Below are 24,027 nucleotides of genomic sequence, written 5' to 3' on the forward strand. Positions count from 1 at the left end.
TACCAGAAGCAGAAGTGTGTCATGATTCCAGCTCTGAGGCTGCTTCTGAACCTTGGGGCTTCTCCAGCAACGATGGTGCCAGATTGGGAAATAAAATGGGAGGGGGGGTGTTTCCACAAAGATCCCCCCCAAAGGAGATACCTGAGGGTGAGGGGTACCACTCCTGCTGTGTCCAAGGGTGATTGTTCTCCCCCCCCCCCTCCTAAATTTGTGTAGCAGCATGGAAAGCCTAGCAAGATACATAGCACATTATCACAGGAGATACTTGGCTAGGGTGACAGGGACAGTGTTTTCAACTGCCTCCTCCTCTATTATGAGCTATTACAGTGATCAGCTGAGATGAGGGGGAGGACGATAAGTATTGAGTGCTTCACCAGAAATTTATTCGAACTCTCCAGGCAGCCTTGAACTGAGTTATCAAGGTCAGTCTCTTCCACTTGGATTGGCAGCAGCCCTCAGGAGTCTGTGGAGGAAATCTATCGGATCACTTTCTGCCTGATCCTCTCTTAACTGGAGGCATTGGGGACTGAACTCGGGACCTTATGTATGCCAACTTGGATGCTCTAGCGTGGAGATACAGCCTCACCTGAAGGTGAGGTTTTAGTTGCATCTGAGATGGAGGGATGATTGGCTTTATTGTATATACGTTGCAGCTTTATTACATGGCTGTTAATTTTATTTGCATGTGACTCTGAGAGTTCCCTTGGGCTAATAAGGAAGGATAGGGATCTTAAAATAAACTTCTACACACGCTCATTCTGATGTTAACATGATGCCTCATTATCTTCTCGCCAAGGTGGAGTTACAGAACATGTTTTTTCCAAGCCCAACTCTGCGGTGGACAAATTGTCAGTAATAAAAACACCCTGCGCATGTTCAGATACCACCTGGTAACCACAACCTGTTCCCACACCCCTAGGGTTACAGGAAGTGCTTTCAGGAAATAGGTTGTGGCTTCTAAAAAAAAAAGTTTGTCTGGCACCTCTTTTAAAAAACTTAATTGCCAGCACATCCAATATCTCTACAGCTGACCTTGGAGGCTCCATGATTCTGTTGCTGACAAGAACTGTGGAATTCTCTTCCACTGGAAACCAGCCACAGCCTCAGATTCTTACAGTGGCTTTATAATGTTTTTTTTTAAATTGTAGCAGCTGGGATTAAGCAGGTAGGCAGGGGAGATTTCAGTGTAGCTGGCTGTTAATCTGCTTCAGACTGGGTAGTTGTTTCTTCATGTCCCATCCCCAAAGCTTTGGAATCAAGGCATCTGATCAGGGCCGGCCCGCCCATTAAGTCTGGACCGGCAGCCGCCTCAGGCGCTAAGGTGCCAGAGGGGGCGCCAGCCTGGGGGCGGGGGCGCACACCATGGAGCTCAATTGCCCCATAGTGCTGCACCCAGCCAGGAGTACGTGCCACCGGCTGCAGTGCGGGGCCACTGAGCGGGCAGCCTCCCAGTCCTCCCTCCCAGTTGCTCTGTGCTGCTGCCAGCACACAGCTGCGGGCCAGGTGCGGCAGGCGGCCGAGGCGGCGCACAGAGCATCGGAGCGGGAGGGCTGGGAGGATGCACGCCGCCGTGCACCACCTGCTGTGCCTGGTCCGCAGCTTCTGTGCCCGTCCAAGAGCGCGTGCTGGTGGCGGCAGTGTGGGGCCACTGAGCAGGCAGCCTCCCAGCCCAGTTGCTGGAAGGCCCCCCCCCCGTGTGCGCACCCAGCTTTGTGTGATGATGTCACATGCAGTGACATCATCACGCAGTTTGGGCACGTGCGCGCATGAACAGCAGCAACCCTTAAGCTGCATGTGATGTGTCTCTTGCAATTTCTATTTGCCTTACTTCCCAGAGTGACTGGGCACTTTTTGTCATCCCAATGGGGTGGGGGGCAGGGGGAACCCCAAAAAATGATGCCATGTGAGCCATGGATGTGGTTCTCCCTTTTGGCTTAGAATGTGGCGGAGGTGTGCATGGATTCTCTACAGGGCACTGTGGTATAGACCAGAGGGTTGATGGGGGCTCTTCGTGGCTTTTCTGAAACACGGATTGGTAATGTTCTTCTCAAATGTTGCATCCTGAGAGCTGGTAGACTGTAGTGTTAGGGTCAAGGGACACACTAGGAAGGGCAAAGCTGGCTTTCTGGAAACTCCTGCACAAATGAGCAATTATATTGTATTTTGTTTGTTTATATCCTGCCTTTTTCCCCAGTGGGGACCCAAAGCAACTTATATCATTCTGCTCTCCTTTTTAACATCACAACAACTCTGTGAGGTAGGTTAGGCTGAGACTGCGTGAAAAGCCCCAGGTCACCCAGCAAGCTTCCATGGCAGAGTGGGGATTCGAACCTGGGTCTCTCAGATCCGAGGCCACTATTCTAACCAGTACACCACATCCTCCTCTTTGAAGAGGAGCTCACAATCCTGTGCTCGCTCCCCCACCCCCTTCAACATCTTTCTCAGCATGGAAGCAATGGCCCAGAGCCATTTGGTGGAAATTTTCCAAGTCAACCACCTGGAGAAACATTGCTGTGTAGATTGGGGTCACAGCATAAGCCCAGGATTGACTGGCACGCTTCCCCCACACAAACACAATCCACAATGCATGTAAATCTGGGGAAAGGGGGTGTGGATGGTGGTGGTGGTACCACAACACCTCTGGCTGCACCAAAAGGCGAAGACTCTGGCTGCACCAAAAGGGAAAGACTCTTGAGTGGCGAAGTTTGAACACGCAGGAAGCTGCCTCAGACGGACTCAAACTATCGGTCCATCAGTGTCCGTATTGTCGACTCTGACTGGCAACGTTTTGGTACCTGGTTATATTTCCGTGCTCTGCAAGAACAAAACCAGAGCGTTAACGCTAAGGATTCGCCTTCTCATCTGCTAATGTCGAAGGCCCTTGTGTGAGATTCTCTTCTAACTAACGGTGGTACAGTTTGAAGAATATGTTTTGACAATAAATCCCCAAACCTCCTGGGGCTGGGGTATCTGAAGGCCCACGATCCTCTGTTTGTACTTGTCCCACTTGTTGGGGTCGTCATCTGACCACCAAAGGTGCCCTCTGCCTTGGAAGCTAAGTGAGAGCATATTGGAGACAGGGCCTCATCTGTGCCAATGCCCTGATTATGGGACACCCTCTGTAGGCGCTTGCTCTGTGGCGCCTGCTCAAGATGCATTTATGTTGTCTAGCTGGATGGATTTCTCGTCACGTTATATACCTTGTTTCCTTTTGCTGCTGCCGGTTGTGGAGGGAGTGGCTTTTTCATACCTTATTCATATTCTAAAACCACCTGGAAACTCTGTGGCATGAGGGTAGGATAAAAATACAGGAAGGGAAGTAATGGGTTGTAACAGACCCGCTTATCCACAGTCAAAACAGAGGGGGAAGTTTGTGGGACTCATGTGAACAGAAGCCACAGGGGGCAAGGAGGAGTTTAGGAGGAGATTGAGTTGAAAAAGCTGGTCAGGTCCAGCTGAACACGGCCTGCTTGCTGGTGGCACCTATAACATAGCACTCGTTGCCAGAGATCGAACCACTGTCAGCAGACGTTCCAAGAACGCAAGGCAAGCCCTTTGGAAAATTCTTGAGGCGCCTTAACTCTGATGCCCTGTTTCTTTTGGCTCTGCATCTTTTTGCTGATATTTACATACTCTTTACACTGATGGCTTTCAAATGTAGTGCCTAAAAACTCCTTTCCATGATGGTCGGTGAGCCCAGCCAGCCTGCACTTCTGCCACAGAATCTTTGAAAGCTGCAGAGGATTCTGGGGCCCGTTCAGAAGCTGACATTGGCTGATTCTGCACACGTTGGATAATGCACTTTCAATGCACTTTATCAATCGTTTGAGGTGGATTTTTTGTTCCGCACACAAAAAAAATCCGTTCCAAATGATCTATAAAGAGGATTGGAAGTGCATTATCCAACGTGTGCGGAATCACTCATTTTTCCGCAGGATGCAGGCCAGGTGTCAAACCAGGGTTGTTGATTCGTGCTGCTGTTCTATAGGAATTAAGAATGCATCCAACTTTCTGCTGTGGCTCCGTACTGTAGAGGCAAAGAGCCGTCTTTTAGCAAAGTGATATTCTCAAATTAGGACACCCCCTGATAAATTTCCTTGGAATGCAGTATAAAATCACCTCATTTTAGATGTTGGTTTGTTGGTTGACTGTTTGATCGAATCATATTTTGCATGAGTTTGGAAGAGCACACGTTAATAAAAGCTGAACCCATGGAGCTGAAAACGAATCTGATTTGTCCTTCTCCCCCTTTCTTTTGCAGGGACAATGGAGATCTCGCTGGGCCAGTGGCTCCTTATCCTGTTCCTGGTGGTGGTCCCACTTCTGTACGAATGGAGCGCCACCTTCAAGTACTTCTGCAAGATGGGCTTCTACAATGGCTATATCCTCTGCCTGGCTGTCCTCGTCATCCCAGTCTGCGCGCTTCGTGGGCGCAATGTTGAGAACATGAAGTGAGTTTCTTGGGCTGGGCTGAGCCCTGGAAGGCCACAAAATTCCTCTGTCTCATCTGTGGTCTCTTCTTTGTCCCCCTCCTCACTATTTTTTCCCAAAAGAATCTTTCTGGCTTTGGAAACATTATACTGTCATGGTGTAAGCCTTTCCCCCATAAGTTGGAACTCCCCGTGCTGTTTTCACACACAGGGTGCTTCTGCGGGATGACTTCATCTGGAGCAGCCTGTTTCTATCTATGTACAGAAATAGGTTTGCAGTCTGCGTGTTAGAGGAACAATGAACGCTTTCCTAGTTTCTTGAGGTGCAATAGCCAGCCACTATATGTACAGGAAGGCCTCCCCTGCACCCTGTAACCAGGGCTTTTTTTCAGCAGGAACGCGGTGGAACGGAGTTCCGAAACCTCTTGAAAATGGTCACATGGCTGGTGGCCCCGCCTCCTGATCTCCAGACAGAGGGGAGTTTAGATTGCCCTCTGCGCAGCGCAGAGGGCAATCTAAACTCCCCTCTGTCTGGAGATCAGGGGGCGGGGCCACCAGCCATGTGACCATTTTCTCCGAGGGCAGCCCACTGAGTTCCACCACTTCTTTTCCCAGAAAAAAAGCCCTGCCTATAACCGAAACCTTAGGATACGCTTGCAACTCGGAGGGTGGGGGAATGTAGAACTTAGGAATCATTAACTTTTTCTGTCAGCCAAGTTTAAGGCAATCTCTGAAGTAACCCAGGTGCCAGCCACCAGGCCTACATTTTTACATGCCACTGTCTGTGGGGCCCCTTGGTCTTTGCCTATCCAGTATACTGTGTGTGTTTGTACGGGGTATATTAATGTATCTGTCTTCACTCTCTTTAGCTAGGCTGCTGTGATGTCACGGAAGTGTCACAAACATCCTAGTGCCATCAGGTGGACATTTAGAGTGGAAAAAAGAACGTTGAAAAACAGTATGACTTCTGTGAGGGATGTGTTTTGGCCAGAGGGGGAAAACGTCATACCGCTTCGGTATCAGTGCACGCACACACACTGACATAAGTGAAATAGGTCTTAAGGCAGTTCAGTTTTCACCAGCAAGTTTGGATTTGGTGCAATTCTGGCAAGACTCCTTCAGGCACAGGCGTGACCGATGACTAGATGTGCCCAGGTGATACCAACAACTCTGGCATTGTTTATTATTTGCTGACAGAAGACTTACTCTGCCGTTAATTGCGCAAGGCTAGGCCACGGAGTCACTGTGTGACACGCCGCTCGCTATCCAGGCTGCCAAGCTTGGTCCTTGCGGTGCAGGGAGAGGGTTATATCACAAGATGTGGCGGTGGCGGTAGAGAAACTGAACGCTGGGAGTGAATGGGTGGCTGTCCTTCTGTTCCTGGCCTGGGAATATGGGAGGAGAGCGATCAGGGCCATGTTTAAAATACCTGAAAGCAGAAATCACATAGGAGCTTCCTGTGAAATGTTTGAACTTTTTGAGTGGGAAGAGGATGAGAAGGCAGACCAGACCTTTCGAGATGGGACAGTCAATAAGGAATAAAGCTACATGATGTTCTCGTGGCATCCTGGGAGCCGTAGGGTTCAGCAGACCTACATGCAACCTTTGATCTGCAAAGGCAAATGCAGGTCTGGAGCCGCACACTCTGGCCTCTTGAATGTGTTTGCAGTCTGGGGAGGTGATAAAATCAAGACCTCAAACTGGACTGCTGTTTGCTTCATCGGTCACAAGTTGAGCAGGCCTGGGTAGATTTTTTTTTTTTGGTAAAATCTTTATTGTTATTACTGTATTCCAAGAAGAAGAAAAAAGAAAACCCGTCACCACAACACCCGTGTAGGGACATCCAGGCAGTAGCTACATAAATATTATTCCATACCATATTGTATCATATTCACAATTACTCCCAATACAACTCTATTGCTCTATAAATCATTCCACTTAACCTTACAATCAAATATACTTCTCAATTTCCTATTAACCGACTAATCATCCCAAATTGTTGAAACGATTCTAAATACCTCGCTATCCTTCTAAACCAATTCTCCTCTTGTTCAATAACCTTTACCCCATTCATTCTACATATCTTCATCGTAAGGTACTCTAAAACTATTATATTGTTCATTTTATCCCTCCAGTGATTAATCATCAATTCCTCAGCTTCTTTCCAATTCCTTGCTATCACCTGTCTTGCTGCTACTAACATCAAATTTATCCACTTAGATTCCTCTCTTGACCTTAACCCTATTCCATCCAAATTAATAAGTGCCATTGCTTTAGATATTCTTACCCTTCCTCCCACTATCCTCGACATTTCCAATCCAATCTGGTCCCAGAACTTCTTTACTAAAGGACAATCCCACCACATGTGACTGAACGTTCCCAATTCTCCACACTTCCTCCAACAATTTTTACTCCCTGATTTTGAAATATAATATAACTTGACCGGTGTATAGTACCACTTCTGTATCATCTTCAAACCTTGCTCCTGCATTAACCTAGAAGTAGTAACAAAGGGAGGTAGGCAGGCCTGGGTAGATGTGTTAAAAGTTCAGACAGTTTGAAGCCACCTTTTGGGGGAAAGTTGAAATTCTGAGAAAATTGAAATACTTTCTTCTAGAATGTAAACTTACACAACATAAAGTACATCCTTTTATAATTTAAGTGCAGTGTTGTGTGTGATCTACCATATTTATGAAATGTAAAATGCTTTAGTTTCTACACTCAACACTACAAATAGACCTGATAGCAGAGACTGAGTGAGCTGCAAACTTCTTCGCTCTCTGCTTCCTTAGCACCTTAATTTTTGCTCTCAAAATAGTCTATATGTTGTGTGTGTGTGCCTGTTATGTGCCATCAAGTTGCTTCTGACTAATGGTGACCCTAGGAATTAATGACCTCCTAATTGTTCTGTCATTAAATGTTTTGCTAAGGTCTTGCATATGGATGACCATGGCTTCCTTTATTGAGTCAAGCTGTCTCATGTTGTGTCTTCCTCTTTTCCTACTGTCTTTAACTGTTCCTAGACTTTTTCAGAGAGTCTTGTCTTCTCATGATGTGACCAAAGTACAGTGGCCTCAGTTTTGTCATTTTAGCTTATAGGGAGAATTCAGGCTTGATTTGATCTAGAACCCACTTATTTGTCTTCTTGGCCATCCCTAGTATCCATAAAACTCTCCTCCAGCACCACATTTCAAATAAATCCGTTTTCTTCCTGTCAGCTTTCTTCATTGTCCAACTTTCACATCCATACATCATAATGGGGGGATACCGTTGTTTGGATTATCTTGATCTTGGCCCCCAGCGACACATCTTTGTCCTTAAGGATCATTTCTGGTTCTTTCACGACTGCCCTTGCAAGTCTCCGTCTCCTGATTTTTTTGGTTGAAGAATCCGTTTTGGTTGATGATTGAGCCAAGAAATAGAAAAACGTTAACAATTTCACTTCCTTCATTGTCATCCTTAAAATTTTGTAATCCCTCAGTAGTCATTACTTTTGTCTTCTTGATGGTCAGCTGTAATCCTACTTTGGTACTTTCTTCTCTCACCTTCTTCAGTAGTTGTTTCATGTCTTCACTATTTTCTCCCCATAAGGTAGTGTTGTCTGCATACCTCAAATTGTTAATGTACCTTCCACCAATTTTCACTCCGTCTTCTTCTAAATTTAATCCAGATTTCTTTATGACATGCTCTGCATATAGTTTGAACAGATAGGGAGACAGTATTCATCCTTGTCTGATACCTTTGCCAATAAAAACCATTCTGCTTCCCCGTATTCTGTCCTATCAGTAGCCTCTTGTCCAGAGTACAGGTTGCACATCAACACAGTCAGCAATATTTTACCACTAAGCAACATTGGGACGCTTTCTTCAACAAGCGGCTCTTCCACCTCAGGAAGAAATCTTGGAGGAAGATTTCAAATTTTGCGGAGCAGAGTGGTAGGATACCAGCAAATAATCGTGAATTAAATTAGTCACATTTTAAAAATGAACATCTCTTTGAAAACGTATTGTGTCGGTTCATAGTATACACAAGTTATCATTCTCTAATGCTGTATATTTTTAGAGAAAAGTCTTCTTGCTATCTGTTCTGAGCGAGTAAAACCTTGCCTTAAAAGACATTCATTCCAAAGAAGAAAATATTCCAAAGGTGTTTTTCTTTTTCAACATTCCCCCAAATTTCCAATGGAAATGTTGTGGCGGGGGGGGGGGGGTCCTCAAGGCGGATGAAGCAAGAACTTGCATGAGGCTGCCTCTGTCTGGAAGATTTGACTGGTTCAAAGTACGGCGGCTGCTTCGGTAGCGGGTATGGATTAGAGGAAGTGCTTCTTACCAGCCTTAGACATTCTTCATTGGCGGCCCGTTTGCTTTCCACTGTAATTCAGAGGGCTGATTTTAGGAAACGAAGCCCTGTGTGGTGTGGACCCAAAGGACCTTCCCTACACATACCTGTGCACTGCTTGAGATTTTCTTCTGATGCCCTGCTGTGCATGCTCTCATTGTGTGGGTGAGCAGCAGAGCTGAGGCTTCTCGGTGGTTACTTTTTCTGTGTATATCATCTGCTGTTTTTGATTCTGCTTCGTTGTTCCTGATCCTTGTAATTATACATCTGGTGCTAGTCCCTCCACACAGATGTTCAACTGGTGCTGAATTTTATAATCGTTTAGACACCAGGCAAAAGTGTTTTTTTAAAAAAAGTTATTTTACCAGGCCTTTTAGTCACCTTCCGGTCCTGGATGATAACGTGTTAGCTGCCTCTGTATTCTGTGCTGATTCAGGTCAGTAGCTTAGAAGCGTAGCTTCCTCTTCCATGCAATACAAAGGCCTACAAAGCAGGGTGCAGAAGCCAAGGCCTCACTCTGCTCTTGCTCCACCTTCAATGCAATCAATGAATGGCTGCTTCCTTAGAAATTGGCAAGAATGTTGGGACTAACCCACGGGAAGCATTCAACAATATCAATCATCCACTTAAATAAATTTTTATAAATTTTCAGTTTTTAAAGTGCAAGTGCTATAAACAAGGTTAGTGCAATACATTAAGTGTAATAAATATAATAAGTAGCTAACTCTTCATAAAAGCAATATAGCAGCAACGATTCATGTACAGTTTAAATACATTCTACTGGAACAACCGGGAACTATAAGGTTAATGTCCATGTCCTGTCTCCGTTGTCGTTTCTTCCAACAATTATCTTAAGGTGTCTCCTCCAGATGATAGAAAAGCCTCAAGGTAGAGACTGGCAAGGCGAACCTTTTCACCCTATCTGGGGCCGGCTGAAGCATAGATTTCACAAAAGCTTCCTCAGGAGTAAACGGCAAAACCACGGGGAAAACATTGATTCGGAGACCCGGTCTGGGCAGTAAATTCTATCATCTGGAGGAGACACCTTAAGATAATTGTTGGAAGAAACGACAACGGAGACAGGACATGGACATTAACCTTATAGTTCCCGGTTGTTCCAGTAGAATGTATTTAAACTGTACATGAATCGTTGCTGCTATATTGCTTTTATGAAGAGTTAGCTACTTATTATATTTATTACACTTAATGTATTGCACTAACCTTGTTTATAGCACTTGCACTTTAAAAACTGAAAATATATAAAAATTTATTTAAGTGGATGATTGATATTGTTGAATGCTTGCTCCACCTTCAGCAGCTGCCTCTGAACATGGAGGCTTTAGCAAGCCTAGTAGCCACTGATGGACCGCTCCGCCACAAATGTGTTTAATCCCCTTTTAAAGCCATCTAAGCTAGCAGCCATCCCAACACCCAATGGCAATGAATTCCACGAGTTAATTTGTTGAGTGAAGAAATATTTCCTTCTGCCTGTCCTAAATCTACTGTCCGTCAAGTGTATTAGCAGTATTTTGGGAAGAGGAGGGGGAAAAACCCTCGTTCTTTACTCCATGTGAAATTTTATAAACCTTTTGTAGTGGCTTCCCCTCCAGTTAACTTTTCTGCAGATGACAAATCCCAACTCCCCCCGCCTTTCTTCGAAGGGAAGGCTTTTTTCAAAGTGCTGGCTCTTGGCTTTGTGAAATTGTAAGTGATTTGAATCGGGGGGTCTTGGAAGACCACTTTGCCTCAGAGTTATTTGCACTAGAGCCCCATTTTGGTGTGTCCTCACCTTCAGAAGTGAGGTAGGTAGCTTCTAACAACAGGGCCTTCTGGGGCGTGGTCCTTCATATAGGGAACACACCCTTTGTAACCCTCTGTTAAATCTGATACCCTTTTGGCACCAGACCAAGACTGATGGTGTCTTCCAGACAGCAACCTTGATCTGTTTTTTCCTTGCTTCCCACATGTTGGTTCTTACCTTTAAAGCCCTGAGTGGGTTGGGACCGGCATATCTTCGGGACTGCCTCTCTCTGTACGTTCCCCGGAGATCGCTCCGATCAGCAAATAAATATTTACTTGTGGTCCCCGGCCCTAAGGAAGCCCGCCTCGCTTCAACCAGGGCCAGGGCCTTTTCAGTCCTGGCCCCAGCCTGGTGGAACGCTCTGTCAATGGAAACCTGGGCCCAGCGGGACATATTAGCGTTCCGCCGGGCCTGTAAGACAGAGCTGTTCCGCCAGGCGTTTGGTGATTGAAGGGGGCGGTGCCATGTCGGCCTCCCACCTTTGGGGTGGGGAAGGTTCTCCCCATCACTGCACCTTGTTAATTTGTTTTATTATTTGTATATTGATTTTAGTTTTTTTTATCGATTTTAACTGTTCACCGCCCAGAGCCCCTGGGGATGGGCGGTATATAAATTGAATAAATAAATAAATAATGCCTCTGGTTTCAGCAGGTTCAAGACAGTCATTTCACATGGCAGGATTTTATGTGGAACTTGGCTGTGTGTCTGTCCTATCTTCTTTTTCTGACTCTTCAGTTTGCAGCTTTTTTGTCTTTCTTTTTTTTTTTGCACTTGCACTGTTGTGATGATGTAAACTTTCGAACCCAGTCCCTTTGCACATGTGCTGTGTCACCATATTTCTTAATCAGTTAACCATCCCAAATCTCACCAGCAAACAGTACCTACCTAGTGTACATGTCTGGCCTTTGATTGGTTAGCTGCTTTCCCTCATTTGGCTGGTTGTTTTGATTGGCTGTACTGCTCTTCCTTTCCATTTTGAATTGCAGACAGTAGCTAAACAATTCGGCATAGCTATGGTCATGGCTGATCTCAGGGGGAAAGGGGATATTGTTTTGGAAGGTTATTGTTGAAGTTCTTCAAAGTACCCTTAGCACTGTTTTGTTGTCCCTTTCTATTCATCAGTAAAGAATTTTGCTGTATTTATAATTCTTATGTCAAACTTGAATTCATTATTGCTGTGTACAAATTTCATTCACAAAAAGTTCAAGAATGTATGTGTGTGCGCATGCACGTGCATGTGGGTGGTGGTTGGGGTACTGAGGCCATTCTGCTTTAAAATCACTGAACCACCAATAAACCATTAATTATGTCAAGAAGAGCTTTTGTAGCTGCAGTCTGGTTTGTGAATCGTTAATCGTGAACTTCTGAACACTCACTGGAGGAGTTGAGGGAGTTTTTTGTTTGTTTAAAAGGTACTGGTACTTGTATATATGGTTGCACTGCTTCCCACCGGTTCCCCCAAAAGTGCTGATACTCAGTACCAGTGAGTACCTCCACAAAAGAAGCTCTGAATGGACCAGTTACTGGGCTGGCACATGCCCTTTCTTTGGAGGGCATGTTGGGCAGGACAGGGGGGAATGGGCGATGAGAAGCACACTGTCGCTTCTCTTCACCCAAAATGGATAGCAAGGCAATAGTTTTCCTTTCTCTTCAGGAGACCCCACATATTCCCACAGGATTGTCTTTCCCTTTATATTGGGTGATGAAAAGGAACCTAGCACACAGGGCTCTCAGAACTTGAAAATGGCGCCTGCGCATGGTGCTCGAGTATGCTCATAGAAGGAATGTTCCAGGTAGCTACTTTTTTCTGATGTTCTGATTGGCTGTGGCAAGTTCATTTAGCACATTCGCAGTATATCGCAGTTTTGATATCTCACTAGCATGCTTTTTTCCCCAAAAGCTTTGCCGTCTACTACGCTCCAAAGCAAAATGGCAAGGTGGGCAGAGCGATGAGAAACGACTCAGGCATTACAGACTGGTGAAAAAAATAAAATCGATCTGTATCAGAAAAAAAGATGAGGGGAATTTCAGAAAGGGGAGCGGTGGGGACAGCAAGGGATATGCAGAGAAGCTGTGAGGAATCTAAAAAAACGATAACAAAAGGACCCGAGACTGGGACTTTCGTGCTGTCTGGAAGATGCTTTTTTTGTTTGTCTGGATGTCTGTAGTACTGACAGTTGTTGGGTTGTTTTTGTCTGTCGCCTTCTCTTTGTATCATCTGCTGTTTTGGATTCTGCTCCATTGTTGATTGTAAACCTTGTAGTTACACATCTGGTGCGAGCCTCTTCGTTTTAATTGTCAGTATTACTAACAGTGGTTTTGAACCTGATGTTTTAATGTGGATATTTAATGTCCGTATGTTTTGTTGTCAGAAACAGCCCTGTTGTGTGGCTGCTGTAGAGTAAATGTAATGTGTTGAATGAGAGGAGATGCCAGGGCCTCTCAGCCCTTTGCTGTGGCACCTTCTTTCCTAGTCCTTGCCAGCGAATGATGCTGCTGCATTTAATGTTGGCGGGCAAGAAGCTCTCGAGGGTGCCTGGCATCGAGTTCTAACTGTGCCTGTCCGTGTGCAAAGCTTCTGCACATACAGCGGAGCAGCTTCCACCCAGGCTATGGTGTGCTGAAGATCCATGCAAAAAAACTGGGAGGCGGTTTAATCAAGAGGCTGGTCCTGTGTAAAATCTAATGAAGAAGATAATTGGATGTGCCTACATTGCATTTAAATCGGACCCAGGTTTAGAGATGTTAAACTTCTGGAAATATTTGAAGTTAAGAGGGGGAAAGCGAAATTTTGGGAGAATTGAAATATATTCAGTACTTACTTCCTTATCAAACCTAATCCTATTTTACCGCTTTAACAACATTCCACCCCATTTATAACTTAGTTCGGTTAACTGGGTGGCATATTTATTAAGTTTAAAAGTCGATTTGAGTCCACTTGCAAGTTAGAGACCAACAAGATATTCCAAGGTGCTCCTGGATTCAAATGTTGCTATTCTACTGCAGACCAACATGGCTACTTACCTGAGACTAAATACCTTATAACTAAATGTATGTATTGACTGTAAACATGAAATCTGTTGGTTGGGGGCGGAGAGAGCAAGTGTACCTATGATGATGACCTGTAGGGGGAGCCCCTCTACTAGGGATCTTGTTTTCCCTTCCAGTTCTTCATTCCCGGTTCCACTGCATTGTGTTTTACTAGGAGTCTTCGCCATTAGTTGTCCGATGTAGTTATCATATTTTGTACCCTTCTTGTTGACTGAGTGAACAGTTTAGTAGTACTTGTGATCCAGCCAGCATGATGTAACAGTTAAAGTATCGGACTGAGAACTAGGAGAACCAGATTTAAATCCCCACTTTGCCATGGAAGCTCACCGGGTGACCTTGAACTAGTCTCACACTCTCAACTGAACCTACCTCACAGGGTTGTCGTAAGGATAAACTGGAGGAGAGGCAAATTATGTAAGCCACCTTGAGTCCCCACTGGGTTCAAAGGCAGGGAATGAATGAATGAATGAATGAATGAATAACCTGCCTGGATTCAGGGTGAAAAAGGCCAGTGATACATAAAATAAAATAAATAAAACACAGCAGATATATTGGCTCTTCAGATAGTTTGACACTGTCACAGGGGTTGTAGGTAACACTTGACAGGCTCCTACAGCTGGTCCTGTAGAAAGGATTAATATATATTTCATATTCCAAGTATAACTTAGTTTTTTCCCTCCTCATTTCTAGGATAATCAGATCAATGATGCTACATGTGAAATACCTGTACGGGATCAAGATTGATGTGCGGGGGATAGAGAACTTCAATATCAAGGAGCCTTACGTGGTGGTATCCAACCACCAGAGCTCATTGGACTTGCTAGGTATGGCAGAGCTGGGGGAGTTTGACGAGTGCCGGAAGAGTTCCCATGTGCTTGTCTGTCTGTCTGTCTGTCTCTCTCTCTCTCTCTCGGTTGATCATCAGTGGGCAAATATTGTCTTCCTCTTACGACGTCAAGGTTATCTGACAATTAATGGTGTAGTTTTGAATGGATTGGCTGGTCCGATTCAATTTGTTTATGAGTAAAAAAAATAGCATTGGGGAGAGGGAAACGTTTTGCTTTTAGATGATGCACCCGTGTGGTGTGGCCATGATCATTCACACATGCAGGAGAGTCGAGTAGTAGAATAGACTGTACCACTTCGGACTGAGGGTGGCAGGCTTTGGCTTTTTCACATGGAAAATTTCTTTGGCTTGGCAGCTGGGGCCAACCGCATCTTGCCCCTTTTGCTTCCCGGCTAGTTTTCTCTTTGCAAGGAGTTTTCCACTCTGGGGGAGTATTCCAGAACGTGATCCTCCACTGGCAGAGTGAAATGGTGAGGCTGATTTTTCCACCTCTGCTCCAGGCAACCTCCTAGTTAAGACTAATGGTGGTTTAGAAACCAAATTCAAACCTTGGTTCCTAACCCTGGTTTAACGTACTCTAATGAACCACAGTCATGGAGTGGTCTGCATTGGGATAATCAAGCTAGCCATTGTTAAGTCATGTTTTTTGCGTGACATCTGAATAGTATTAAAAAGTAGACTTGATGCACCTGCATACCTGAATGGTATTAAAAAGTAGACTTGACCCTCCACCGGGGACTCAAATGGGCCCCTGCCTACAGTGCTTGCTCTCTGGCTGGCTCCCCCTCACCAATACCAATCTATGACTTGTAAAAAAAAAAAGCATTCTCGGCCAAAAGAATAAGGCATTAGCAGGAGTTGGCATGACTTCTCAGAATAGCCAGCTGTTGCACTTACCCCCCTTGAAAGGTGGTTGAACTGGCAGAATCAACCGCAGGCTGCCCCCTGCATGACAGAATTTTAGAAGCTTGTCTCCCAAAGGCTTACTAGCCTGCCTGTCCACACGCATCACATGTCGATAGTCTGTGGGAACATCAGGAACCAACTTGTTCTTTTCAACTCTCAGAAATAGGGTTGTTTGATCACCCAGCACTGATTTTAGTGACCCCCCAGGTGATCAGGCAAATATCCTGGGGTGGAGTAGCAGGGTTAGGTGTAGAATATGTAAATTGTGGCGGATGGCAGAATACTTCCTGTTCTTGGATCAGGGATGCCTGCCTGGGATCCTGTTGGCAGGGGGCGTTGTGTAGCATCTGGCCTGTAGAGGGCCGTGGTGGGAAGGTTCTGTCCTGAAGTGGGGGCAGGGCTGCGTCGCCCATTGCCGCAACTGACCTTTGTGCTTTCCTCTGCAGGGCTGATGGAGGTGCTTCCGGACCGGTGCGTGCCAATTGCCAAGAAGGAGCTGATGTACATGGGGACAGTGGGCTTGGCATGCTGGCTGGGGGGCATCATCTTTATCAACCGCAAGAAAACGGATGATGCCATCAGCGTCATGTCCGAGGCTGCCCAAACTATGCAGCGTGAGGATGTGAGTCCTGCAGGATAGGGGAGCAAAGGATCATGGGACGGCAGGTGGCGGGAGAAAGGGATGGGGTGGCAGTGGTATTTCTTCACAACAGGACGTCCAAGCCTGGATGGAAAGCCAGAGAAAGGGGGAGAGGTATCAGCAGAATGTTGTTCAGTTCAGAATTTCTATTTTGGTGTCCATTGAGAACTGATGCTAAATTTACAGTACAGTCTTTTTGTGGTGTCAAGGGAAATTCTTTTAGGAAAGGATGCCCCATCTTTGTAAAAGACAAATGACTCTGCTGTCTTTCTGAGAGGTTAGCTTTGCACGTGCAGAAAGATATTGCCATAAAGGTGGGAGGATGCTTTCAGAGTATCCATGGACCTCTACATACATTCTAAGCCAGTTTGGTGTAGTAGTTTAGAGCGTGGGGCTCTAATCTGGAGAACCGGGTTTGATTCCCCACTCCTCCACTTGAAGCCAGCTCGGTGACTTGGGTCAGTCACAGCTTCTTGGAGCTCTCTCAGCCTCACCCACTTCACAGGGTGTTTTGTTGTGGGGATAATAATGGCATACTTTGTAAACCGCTCTGAGTGGGCGTTAAGTCACCCTGAAGGGTGGTGTATAAACTGAATGTTATTATTAAGATGAGACAAGCATGCTAGAACAGGCTCTTAAGCTCCTGGACAGTTCCAGTCTTCTGCTAAACCACAGTTAAGGAAGCTTAACTGTGGTTTGGTGTGATGTTCGAATTGTGCAAAGCGTGGTTTTGTGAGGACTGTAAGCTCTGCTTTTGGAGATGGCTTCCAAACCATAGTTTGTCCTAAATGTGGAGTTTGGCACATGGTCTGAAACTGACGCATGGTGGTTAGGGTGAGTGCTGCACCTCTGGAGGTTCCTGCCCTGCCGGAAATGAGGATGTTGTACCACTGGCCAATGAGAGCAGACCAGTCATTCTCTGAAGCTGCGATTTGCCTGCATGCTTGGAAGCTTGGAAGAAAAGGCTGGGTTCCTAGCTCGAATCAGCACAAACTGTGGTTTGGTCTAATGTCTGAATGGACCACCACATTTGTGATCATGCTTTTTTTTTCCTTTTGAAAATTGCCTTCTATGTTTCCTTTTTTTCAAAAGGGAATTGGCTTCTCGCCTTGAGGCGCTTGGGATCTAAAGCCGTGAAGCTGGCGAGGCAGAAGAGCTACCCCTGTGTGTTTTGGCAAAGGCTTATGCCTCATTTTTTAACCGGGGCCACCACCCATACAAAGCAGCTGCACATACTTAGTTTGCACAACAGGTCTTTGGATCCCCAGTGGGCATTGTGCTGGCATGCTCACGAAGCGTGTGTCGCTGCTTTGCTCAGTTTAGAATGAGGCACTGAATTCATGCAAAGCCCCCCCCCCCTCCCCCCAGGAGAGGGCTTTTTCCTTTGCCAAAGTAACATTAAAACCAGAGTTAATGGAGGTGGTGGCCCTCAGTAGATAGCCAATCATGTCCTAGGGATCAAAAAAGGAGGTGGGGGCAGGAGGAAGATTTTGCTTGTTTTTGAACTACGACTCCGCAGGGTAGGTCCTGTGTTCTCTTTCAGCCCTGGATGGTGTCAGATAGTGCTGTGTGTTCATATGCAGAATTTCCCTTCCAACCCCGCACTGTCCAATCTGAGAATTCCAGAGCGTAGTATTGTGAGCAGGTGATCAGATGGTTGCTAGTTTGATGGAGCACTGCAGTCATCCCTTGCTACCCTTAAGTCTGGAGGGACCTGTGGGGATAGCTGTGACCTTGCCCCAAGTGTATGTTTATAGATATTTAAAGGCAGCAGCTTAACACCTCCCGCTCTGCCCTCACACAGGTTCGAGTCTGGGTGTTCCCAGAAGGCACCAGGAATCACAGCGGCTCCATGCTGCCCTTCAAACGGGGTGCCTTCCACTTGGCTGTGCAAGCCCAGGTAAGGGACGGGCTCCTTTTGCTTCTCCACATTCCCTCAGGAACTCCTCCTCTGCTCAGAATTCATTCCTCTGCAGACGTGTAGTGGGTCCCTTTCTCAGCCATGCTATTTGTTCGGGTTCACACATTTAGATCTTTTTCCCAGGTTGGCAGGATCTTGGTGGCACTGTAGACTAGGGGCCAAGAGTCAGGGAAATCCCCAGGTTCGCTTTCTCCTTAACCATATATTAGCCCAGAGGCTGACAGCAAACACTCCTCTGTCAGCTTCCATTTTCTTCCTCACGGGGGGATGGTATCGCTGACCCACTTCACAGAACTGTCTGCCCTTCCTTGCAAGATTAACAAGAGGCTAAAATGCTCCTCTGTGCTCCTTGGAGGAAACACAAAAGTTGTACCAGGGCCAAAGTGCAACAGAAAGTTATTTATGCGAGGGAAGCTATTCGTAGAGGTCAGTCTTCTGCTCATACAAGCAGTGTTTCGTAGTGGTTAGAGTGCTGGGCTAGGACTGGGAAGTCGGAAATTTGTGGCCCCATTCTGCCAGGATTCTTGCTTTGGGCCATTTGCAAAGCCACCACAGAGAAGAATGGGATAGATGAAAATGCGACAGGTAATACTGTGTCGAAATTTGGATGGGTTGAATTTTTTTACTACAACAACAACAACAACAACAACAGATTTATATACCATGCCCCTTTTCCTTAAAAAAAACCATTTCCCATATCTGTCCCCCCCTCAGGTTCCTATAATCCCAGTTGTGATTTCATCATACCGGGATTTCTACAGTAAGAAGGAAAAGCGCTTCACTACAGGTGAGTCCACCATTCTGGCCTTTCTTTTCCCCTTTTTAACTTGGCCTGGCCCTACCTCATAGGAATTGTAGTTTCAGAGATGGTGAGGGGGCAAAGTTAAGCATAACAATAACGTTTGTGGCCCACTGAGAGAAGCACGTCCAGCAGAATTAGAATGCCCCCTGCTTGGCTGCTTCTGAACCAGGCGTTGGCCGTTAGGGGGATGGTGGAATCCATTGCCCGTTGGCTGGGGCACCGTTTCAGGGAGGGGGAAAAGAGACAGTGGGGCGTGGGGTACAATATATGGCAAGATTTAACGTTTATGGTACGTAATTTCCAGATTAAAAGGCAAAAAGAACGTGTATCTTAAAGAATACTTGCTGAGATAACTTTACTCAACAAAAATCAAATATTTCCCCCCCTTTTTTAAAAGCCAAAGTGTGTTCAGCAGTCATGCCAGGTTCCCCTGGCCCCAGTGATTTGATGTTAATTGTCATCACAGTGTATGAAATCATTGAGCTGGCCAGAGATGATGTTTGAAGGAGGGGATATTGATTCATAGCTTGAGATGCGGGATATTGATTAGTGGGTTGAGATGCCAGATAAACCAGATTTAGTCTGTTACTCTTGCCATGATTTTAGATAATCACAGGGTCTGACCAACAGCTCCTTGTTGGCAGATGCCCTGGGGGCTCATGCGCTCCTTCCCACTTTCCCATTGGCTTCTCTTTTACTTCTCCCTCTGCTTCCTAGTTAGTGATGATTAATGGCTGACTCCTGAAATCTGAAATGGCCGCTGTTTCTCCTCACAGTAGCTTGAAACCAGCAAGTTCTCAGTCTCTGGTTTTGGGCGCAAGCTGTCTTGAACAGTAATTCTGATGACTCTGGCTTGGATGTTATGAGTAAGCCACAGTTCTGCTTCCCTGGCCGGGGGGGGGGGGGGAGCAGGGGGGCACAAAGGGCAGAAGGCCCTGGGTGGGAGTGCTCCTGATAGCTCAGCCGTGCCTTGGCAGCTGAGCCCTGTGACACCCTTCCACAACCAGTACCCCTGCTCTTGTGGAGGATAATGAGCCAGAACACTCCAGGAGAGGATCGGCCGGGGGGGGGGGGGCGGAAGTGTGTGTGTGTTCGGAAAACTGCCTTCCTCACTCCATCCACTTTTCGAATGGCTGCAGGTGTCTGTCCTCACCAGAAGGTAATTCCCGAGGGCTGGCTCCTGGCAGCAAATTTAAACAGTTCAGTGGCATATTTCAAAGACAAAGGAAAATATTCCAGCATGAGTTTTGTGAGTCGGAGCTGACTTCCTCAGCTGCCTTATTGAGGTACCCTCAGTTCATGCATCGGACTCAGGGGAAAGGCCATGCTGGAATAGTATTTCGCCAGAAGTCCATTGGCACCTTAAAGACTGTTTAATGGTACCAGGGTGGAAGGGATCCGTGAGCATTCCTTCTGCCGTGCCTCTTGCAATCTCTGCTCTAATGCCATTTCTGTTTTTTCTCCTCCCTTCCCCCCTTCTCCTGTTTACACCTGTACGCCCGTCGTACTCCCATCCCCCACCCTTGCCCACCCACCCACCCCGTCTTCCCTTCCTGCTGCCTCCTGCCGCTGCTTCCCCCACCTGTCTTTCTCTGTCGCAGGGCGCTGCACAGTCCAGGTCTTGCCTCCTATGGCCACGCGGGGGATGAGCACTGAAGACGTGCCGGCCCTGACGGACCGTGTGCGCCAGGCCATGCTTGTTGCCTTTGAGGGGCTCTCTGGGGAGCTGGGTGCCCCACAGTGACTCCCCCCTCCCCCTAACTTTCCAGCCCTAGGGAGCTCCAGGGTGGGGATTGGGAGCTGCTTATGCCCGTGATGAGCCCAGGAAGCGAGACCAGAATGGAAGAGGGCAGAGCTGATTCTCAGCAGTGGGACTGGGAGTGTCAGAGCCACGCTACAGCTAAGCATGGAGAGGATGGATTGGCCGCAGTGTGTGGGGGGTGGGGCTTAACTTGGCCACACCCACAAAGAACCACCCAGACAGAGTTGATCCCAGCCACGCCCACTTCCACCAGTTCTGGACCAGAATTCTAGCCTATTCTTCTCCCCAACCCCTTTCCCTTCTGCACCCCAGGTACGTGGTACAGTCCCTCCCTCCACTCCTTGTTTTGTTGCTGTGAACTGTTCCACTTGGGCTTCTTGGACTCAACTGCTCCAATCCCCATTTCGGGGGGGAGGACTCTTTCATGGACTGGATTGCCGGCACCGTACAGACTGAACCACCCCTTGAATTCTAGCGGAGGGAAGCAGAGGGGGATCGATCCAAGGAGAGTAGGGGGGAAGGAGGAGGCTAGCGTGAGCCCCTCTGAACGTGAAATGGATTGATGCTCCTGGACTGATGCAGCCCAGCTTTTCATGAAGGGAATTTGAGGAAACGGCCTCATAGATCTCAACCCATCCATCCTCTCACTGGGGGACCCATTCCCAACTCAGCCTGAGAAGGAAGATGCAGACTCGATCTGTCCTGATGTCCAGTGAGGGCTTGGGTTGGTTTTTGCCTGAAGATGACCTCCTTGGACTGAACGGAGGTGCTAATAAAAATCATGGACACGACTGCTTCCCTCGCTGAGGGAGAATGGGGTGGGGAGAATGTGGGGTGTGCACTTGGCTCTGTACCTTCACCTGAATGGGCAAGGGAGAGCAAGGAGATCTATGTGTGTGTGCGTGTGTATGTGTGTGTGCGCGCGCGTGTGTGTTTGGGAGGGGGCTGAGATCATGTGACTTGTTCCAGTTGAATTTTGTTTGAGAGGTAAGTCTTGGGCTGTTCCACTTTGGGGGAGAAACAGGGGAGGGAGATGATGGATCCTACCAAGGCGGCAAGGAGGGGAATACGACATTCATGCCTCCTGTCCCTTTCTCAGTGTTGAAAAATACCCCTCCTTTTTCCTGTTCCTCCCCGCTTCTTAACCCGGGGCCATTGTGGGATGGGTAGACACAGCCCTCCCCAGCATAAATTTCCAGGGGAAGGGGAGGAGAGCCATGCGCTGAAATCTCTTAAGTGAGGATGGTGGCCTTAATCTGTCCTTTTTGGTAAAAGCTGAGGTGAAGTGGGTCTCTCAGGAGGGCAGGAAGCTGAAAGCATTGGGATAACACAAAGGGAACAGGGTTGAGGAAGGGTTGGAGCAAGCTGTGTGTGGGACTCCCTGGGGGGAAGGGGGGGTTGTGTAACAGACAGGGGTTAAGAGACGGGGGTATTGCAAATGATTTTGTGCCAAGGGCACACCCCTTCCTGCAGGTGTGGAGAGAAGGGAATGAGCAGGCAGGGACAGGGAAGAGATGGCGGGATAATGCTGGAGACGCAGAGTTCGCCCAGACCTAAAGGAGGCAGAACAGTGAGAACTGGGATAACTGAGGGGTCTGGGAGAGAGAGAGAGATGGACTTGCAGAGGCCAGTCCTCTGGCTCTGCCGGTATCTTTGGTGGGTGAGGTGCTTGGAAGGTGGGCGAAACTGGCGCGGCATTTATTCGCAAGATGCAGGGGGTTGTGGTTTTTGCCAAATATTCCCTGTTCTTTCGGGAGAAGGGACTGCTTCTGCTCCTCTTCTGCCCTTGGGGAATCTTTTGTTCCCCCCACCTCCCCAATTGAATATTTCTGTCCTCTCCCTCGTTGGAGACCCACTTGCCTGTCCTTCTACCCGTGAAGTGAGAGATGCCTTTCCTTGGGAGAAGGAGGGGATTGTTGCTGGAGGAGGGAGGGACCAATGATCGAATTGGGGGCCTCATCAAGTCTGTGTTCCCAAGACCTTCCTGCTTTTAATAAAGACCCTCAAACAAGCCCCATCTTCTGTGTTGCCTCTTGTTCTGCCTGGGTAGGGGATGGGGGGGATCATGCCTATGCGCTTCTTTATCCCTGCGAGTGGAGGCAGAGGAAGCTTTAAGTGAATCTCTGTCCTCACAGTTGCAACTGAGGGCTCTCTTCTTTCTGTGGCTGTCGGAAACCGGTGATAGTTTTGCATTTCTGGGCTGCGGATGTAGTGTGATGTCACACCGGAATGGTGATGACCTCATATTCTGCTGCACCCTATCAGAGAGAGTACAGAAGGTGCTAGGGAAGACAAAGGAGGGGGTTTTTGTTTCAAGGTTTTAGGGAATTTCTGTTTTGCGCAGGCTGCTTTGCGGCCTCCTGTTCCTGGACCACCCAACAGAGCTTGAGCTGGAAGCAGCCCTGTGGGTGTCTCGTCCAACTCTTGCTCAGTACAGGAAGTCCAAAACTAGAGCATTCCCACTAGAAGGCTGCCCAGCCTCCACTCGGGAGATCTTCAGAGAGGGAGATCCGACCCATCCCCATTTTACCTTGCAACCCTCTGTGGCCAAACATAGCTCCACTACTCATCAGTTAAAAGACAAAACAGGTTTTTCAAATGCCTGGTAAAGTCATACTGCACATTTGGTAAACTCTGTTTGGCTGGGTGGCTTGTAAGTTGCGTAGTCTCGTAACTGTGTAGGCCGGCTGTCATTCTGACTGATGACGCCCACTGTTGTGTCCTCGTGAGACAACGGCGTTAAGAAATGGCTGGCCGGCGTCCCATTCGGGTGCAGAGCTTGCACTGTGATGTCTCTGCTAGAATGATTTCACTGGTGTGTCCATATAAAACCTTTCCCCCAACAAAGGCTTCCTATGGGAAATGGTCTTGTGCTTTTTTTTAAAAAAGTAGTATTTTGACAGCTTTGGATCACAGCGCTGTTCATCACAACTTCTGGTGCTGGCTAGTTTGTAGAGTAAATCCTAGCTCTCGGGGTACTTCACAAGGTAATGAGTGAACCAGGGAAAATAGCAGCAGGCTCCCACCACTACACAGCCAAGAAGGCAGCAGTCCATTTTCTCAGTCATGCAATATCAATACAATAACAACAGCACAATGGTTTTGTCCTTCACAGTAAAGAGAGTGGCAGGAGTGTGGTAGCCAGCACAGAAGGGGGAGAGCAGGAGGCAGGGCAGGAAACTGCTCCATGAGCCAAAGAGAGGTGAAGCGCCACCATCCACTTCTGCCTGGTGCCTTTTCGGATGATCTATTTCAAGAGCGTTCTCAGTTAAGGATCTATGAAGCGTGCAGCCGTTCAGCTGCGAAATTCATTTTGTTCCTAGGCTGTCCTAAGACAGTTTTGTGGGAAACCCATCTGAATCTGAGTATTCTGTTTTGCACTGTGGTGCTTCTCCAAGTTGGCAATTACTCCCCTGTGGCTGCAGACCTTGAACGCTTCTGCGTCCCCTGCTGCTGCCAGGAACAGGCCTCCCACCCTCTTCCCAAGAAATCACCTCCCGGGGCCAATTTTAAAAATGAGGATAGTCTT

The 24,027-nt window shown here is 47.3% G+C and overlaps 1 protein-coding gene across 3 annotated transcripts in view; it reads left to right on the plus strand.

The window, feature by feature from the left end:
- Positions 1–22,509, plus strand: part of AGPAT1 (1-acylglycerol-3-phosphate O-acyltransferase 1) — a 62,214-nt gene extending 39,705 nt beyond the window's left edge. For 2 of the 3 annotated variants that reach the window (XM_054978986.1, XM_054978985.1), the window contains exons 2-7: positions 4,262–4,451; positions 14,311–14,444; positions 15,820–15,995; positions 17,818–17,913; positions 18,649–18,721; positions 20,811–22,509. In XM_054978986.1, the coding sequence (XP_054834961.1) occupies positions 4,267–4,451; positions 14,311–14,444; positions 15,820–15,995; positions 17,818–17,913; positions 18,649–18,721; positions 20,811–21,061 (915 nt within the window). In that variant the 5' untranslated portion in view covers positions 4,262–4,266 and the 3' untranslated portion in view covers positions 21,062–22,509. Of the gene's footprint in view, positions 1–4,261; positions 4,452–14,310; positions 14,445–15,819; positions 15,996–17,817; positions 17,914–18,648; positions 18,722–20,337 lie in introns of all 3 variants that reach the window. The other variant, XM_054978987.1, reaches the window with a different exon arrangement.
- The last annotated feature ends 1,518 nt before the right edge of the window (positions 22,510–24,027 follow it).

The sequence above is a fragment of the Eublepharis macularius genome, chromosome 4 (assembly GCF_028583425.1).
Source record: "Eublepharis macularius isolate TG4126 chromosome 4, MPM_Emac_v1.0, whole genome shotgun sequence".
NCBI classification, from domain to species: Eukaryota; Metazoa; Chordata; class Lepidosauria; order Squamata; family Eublepharidae; genus Eublepharis; species Eublepharis macularius.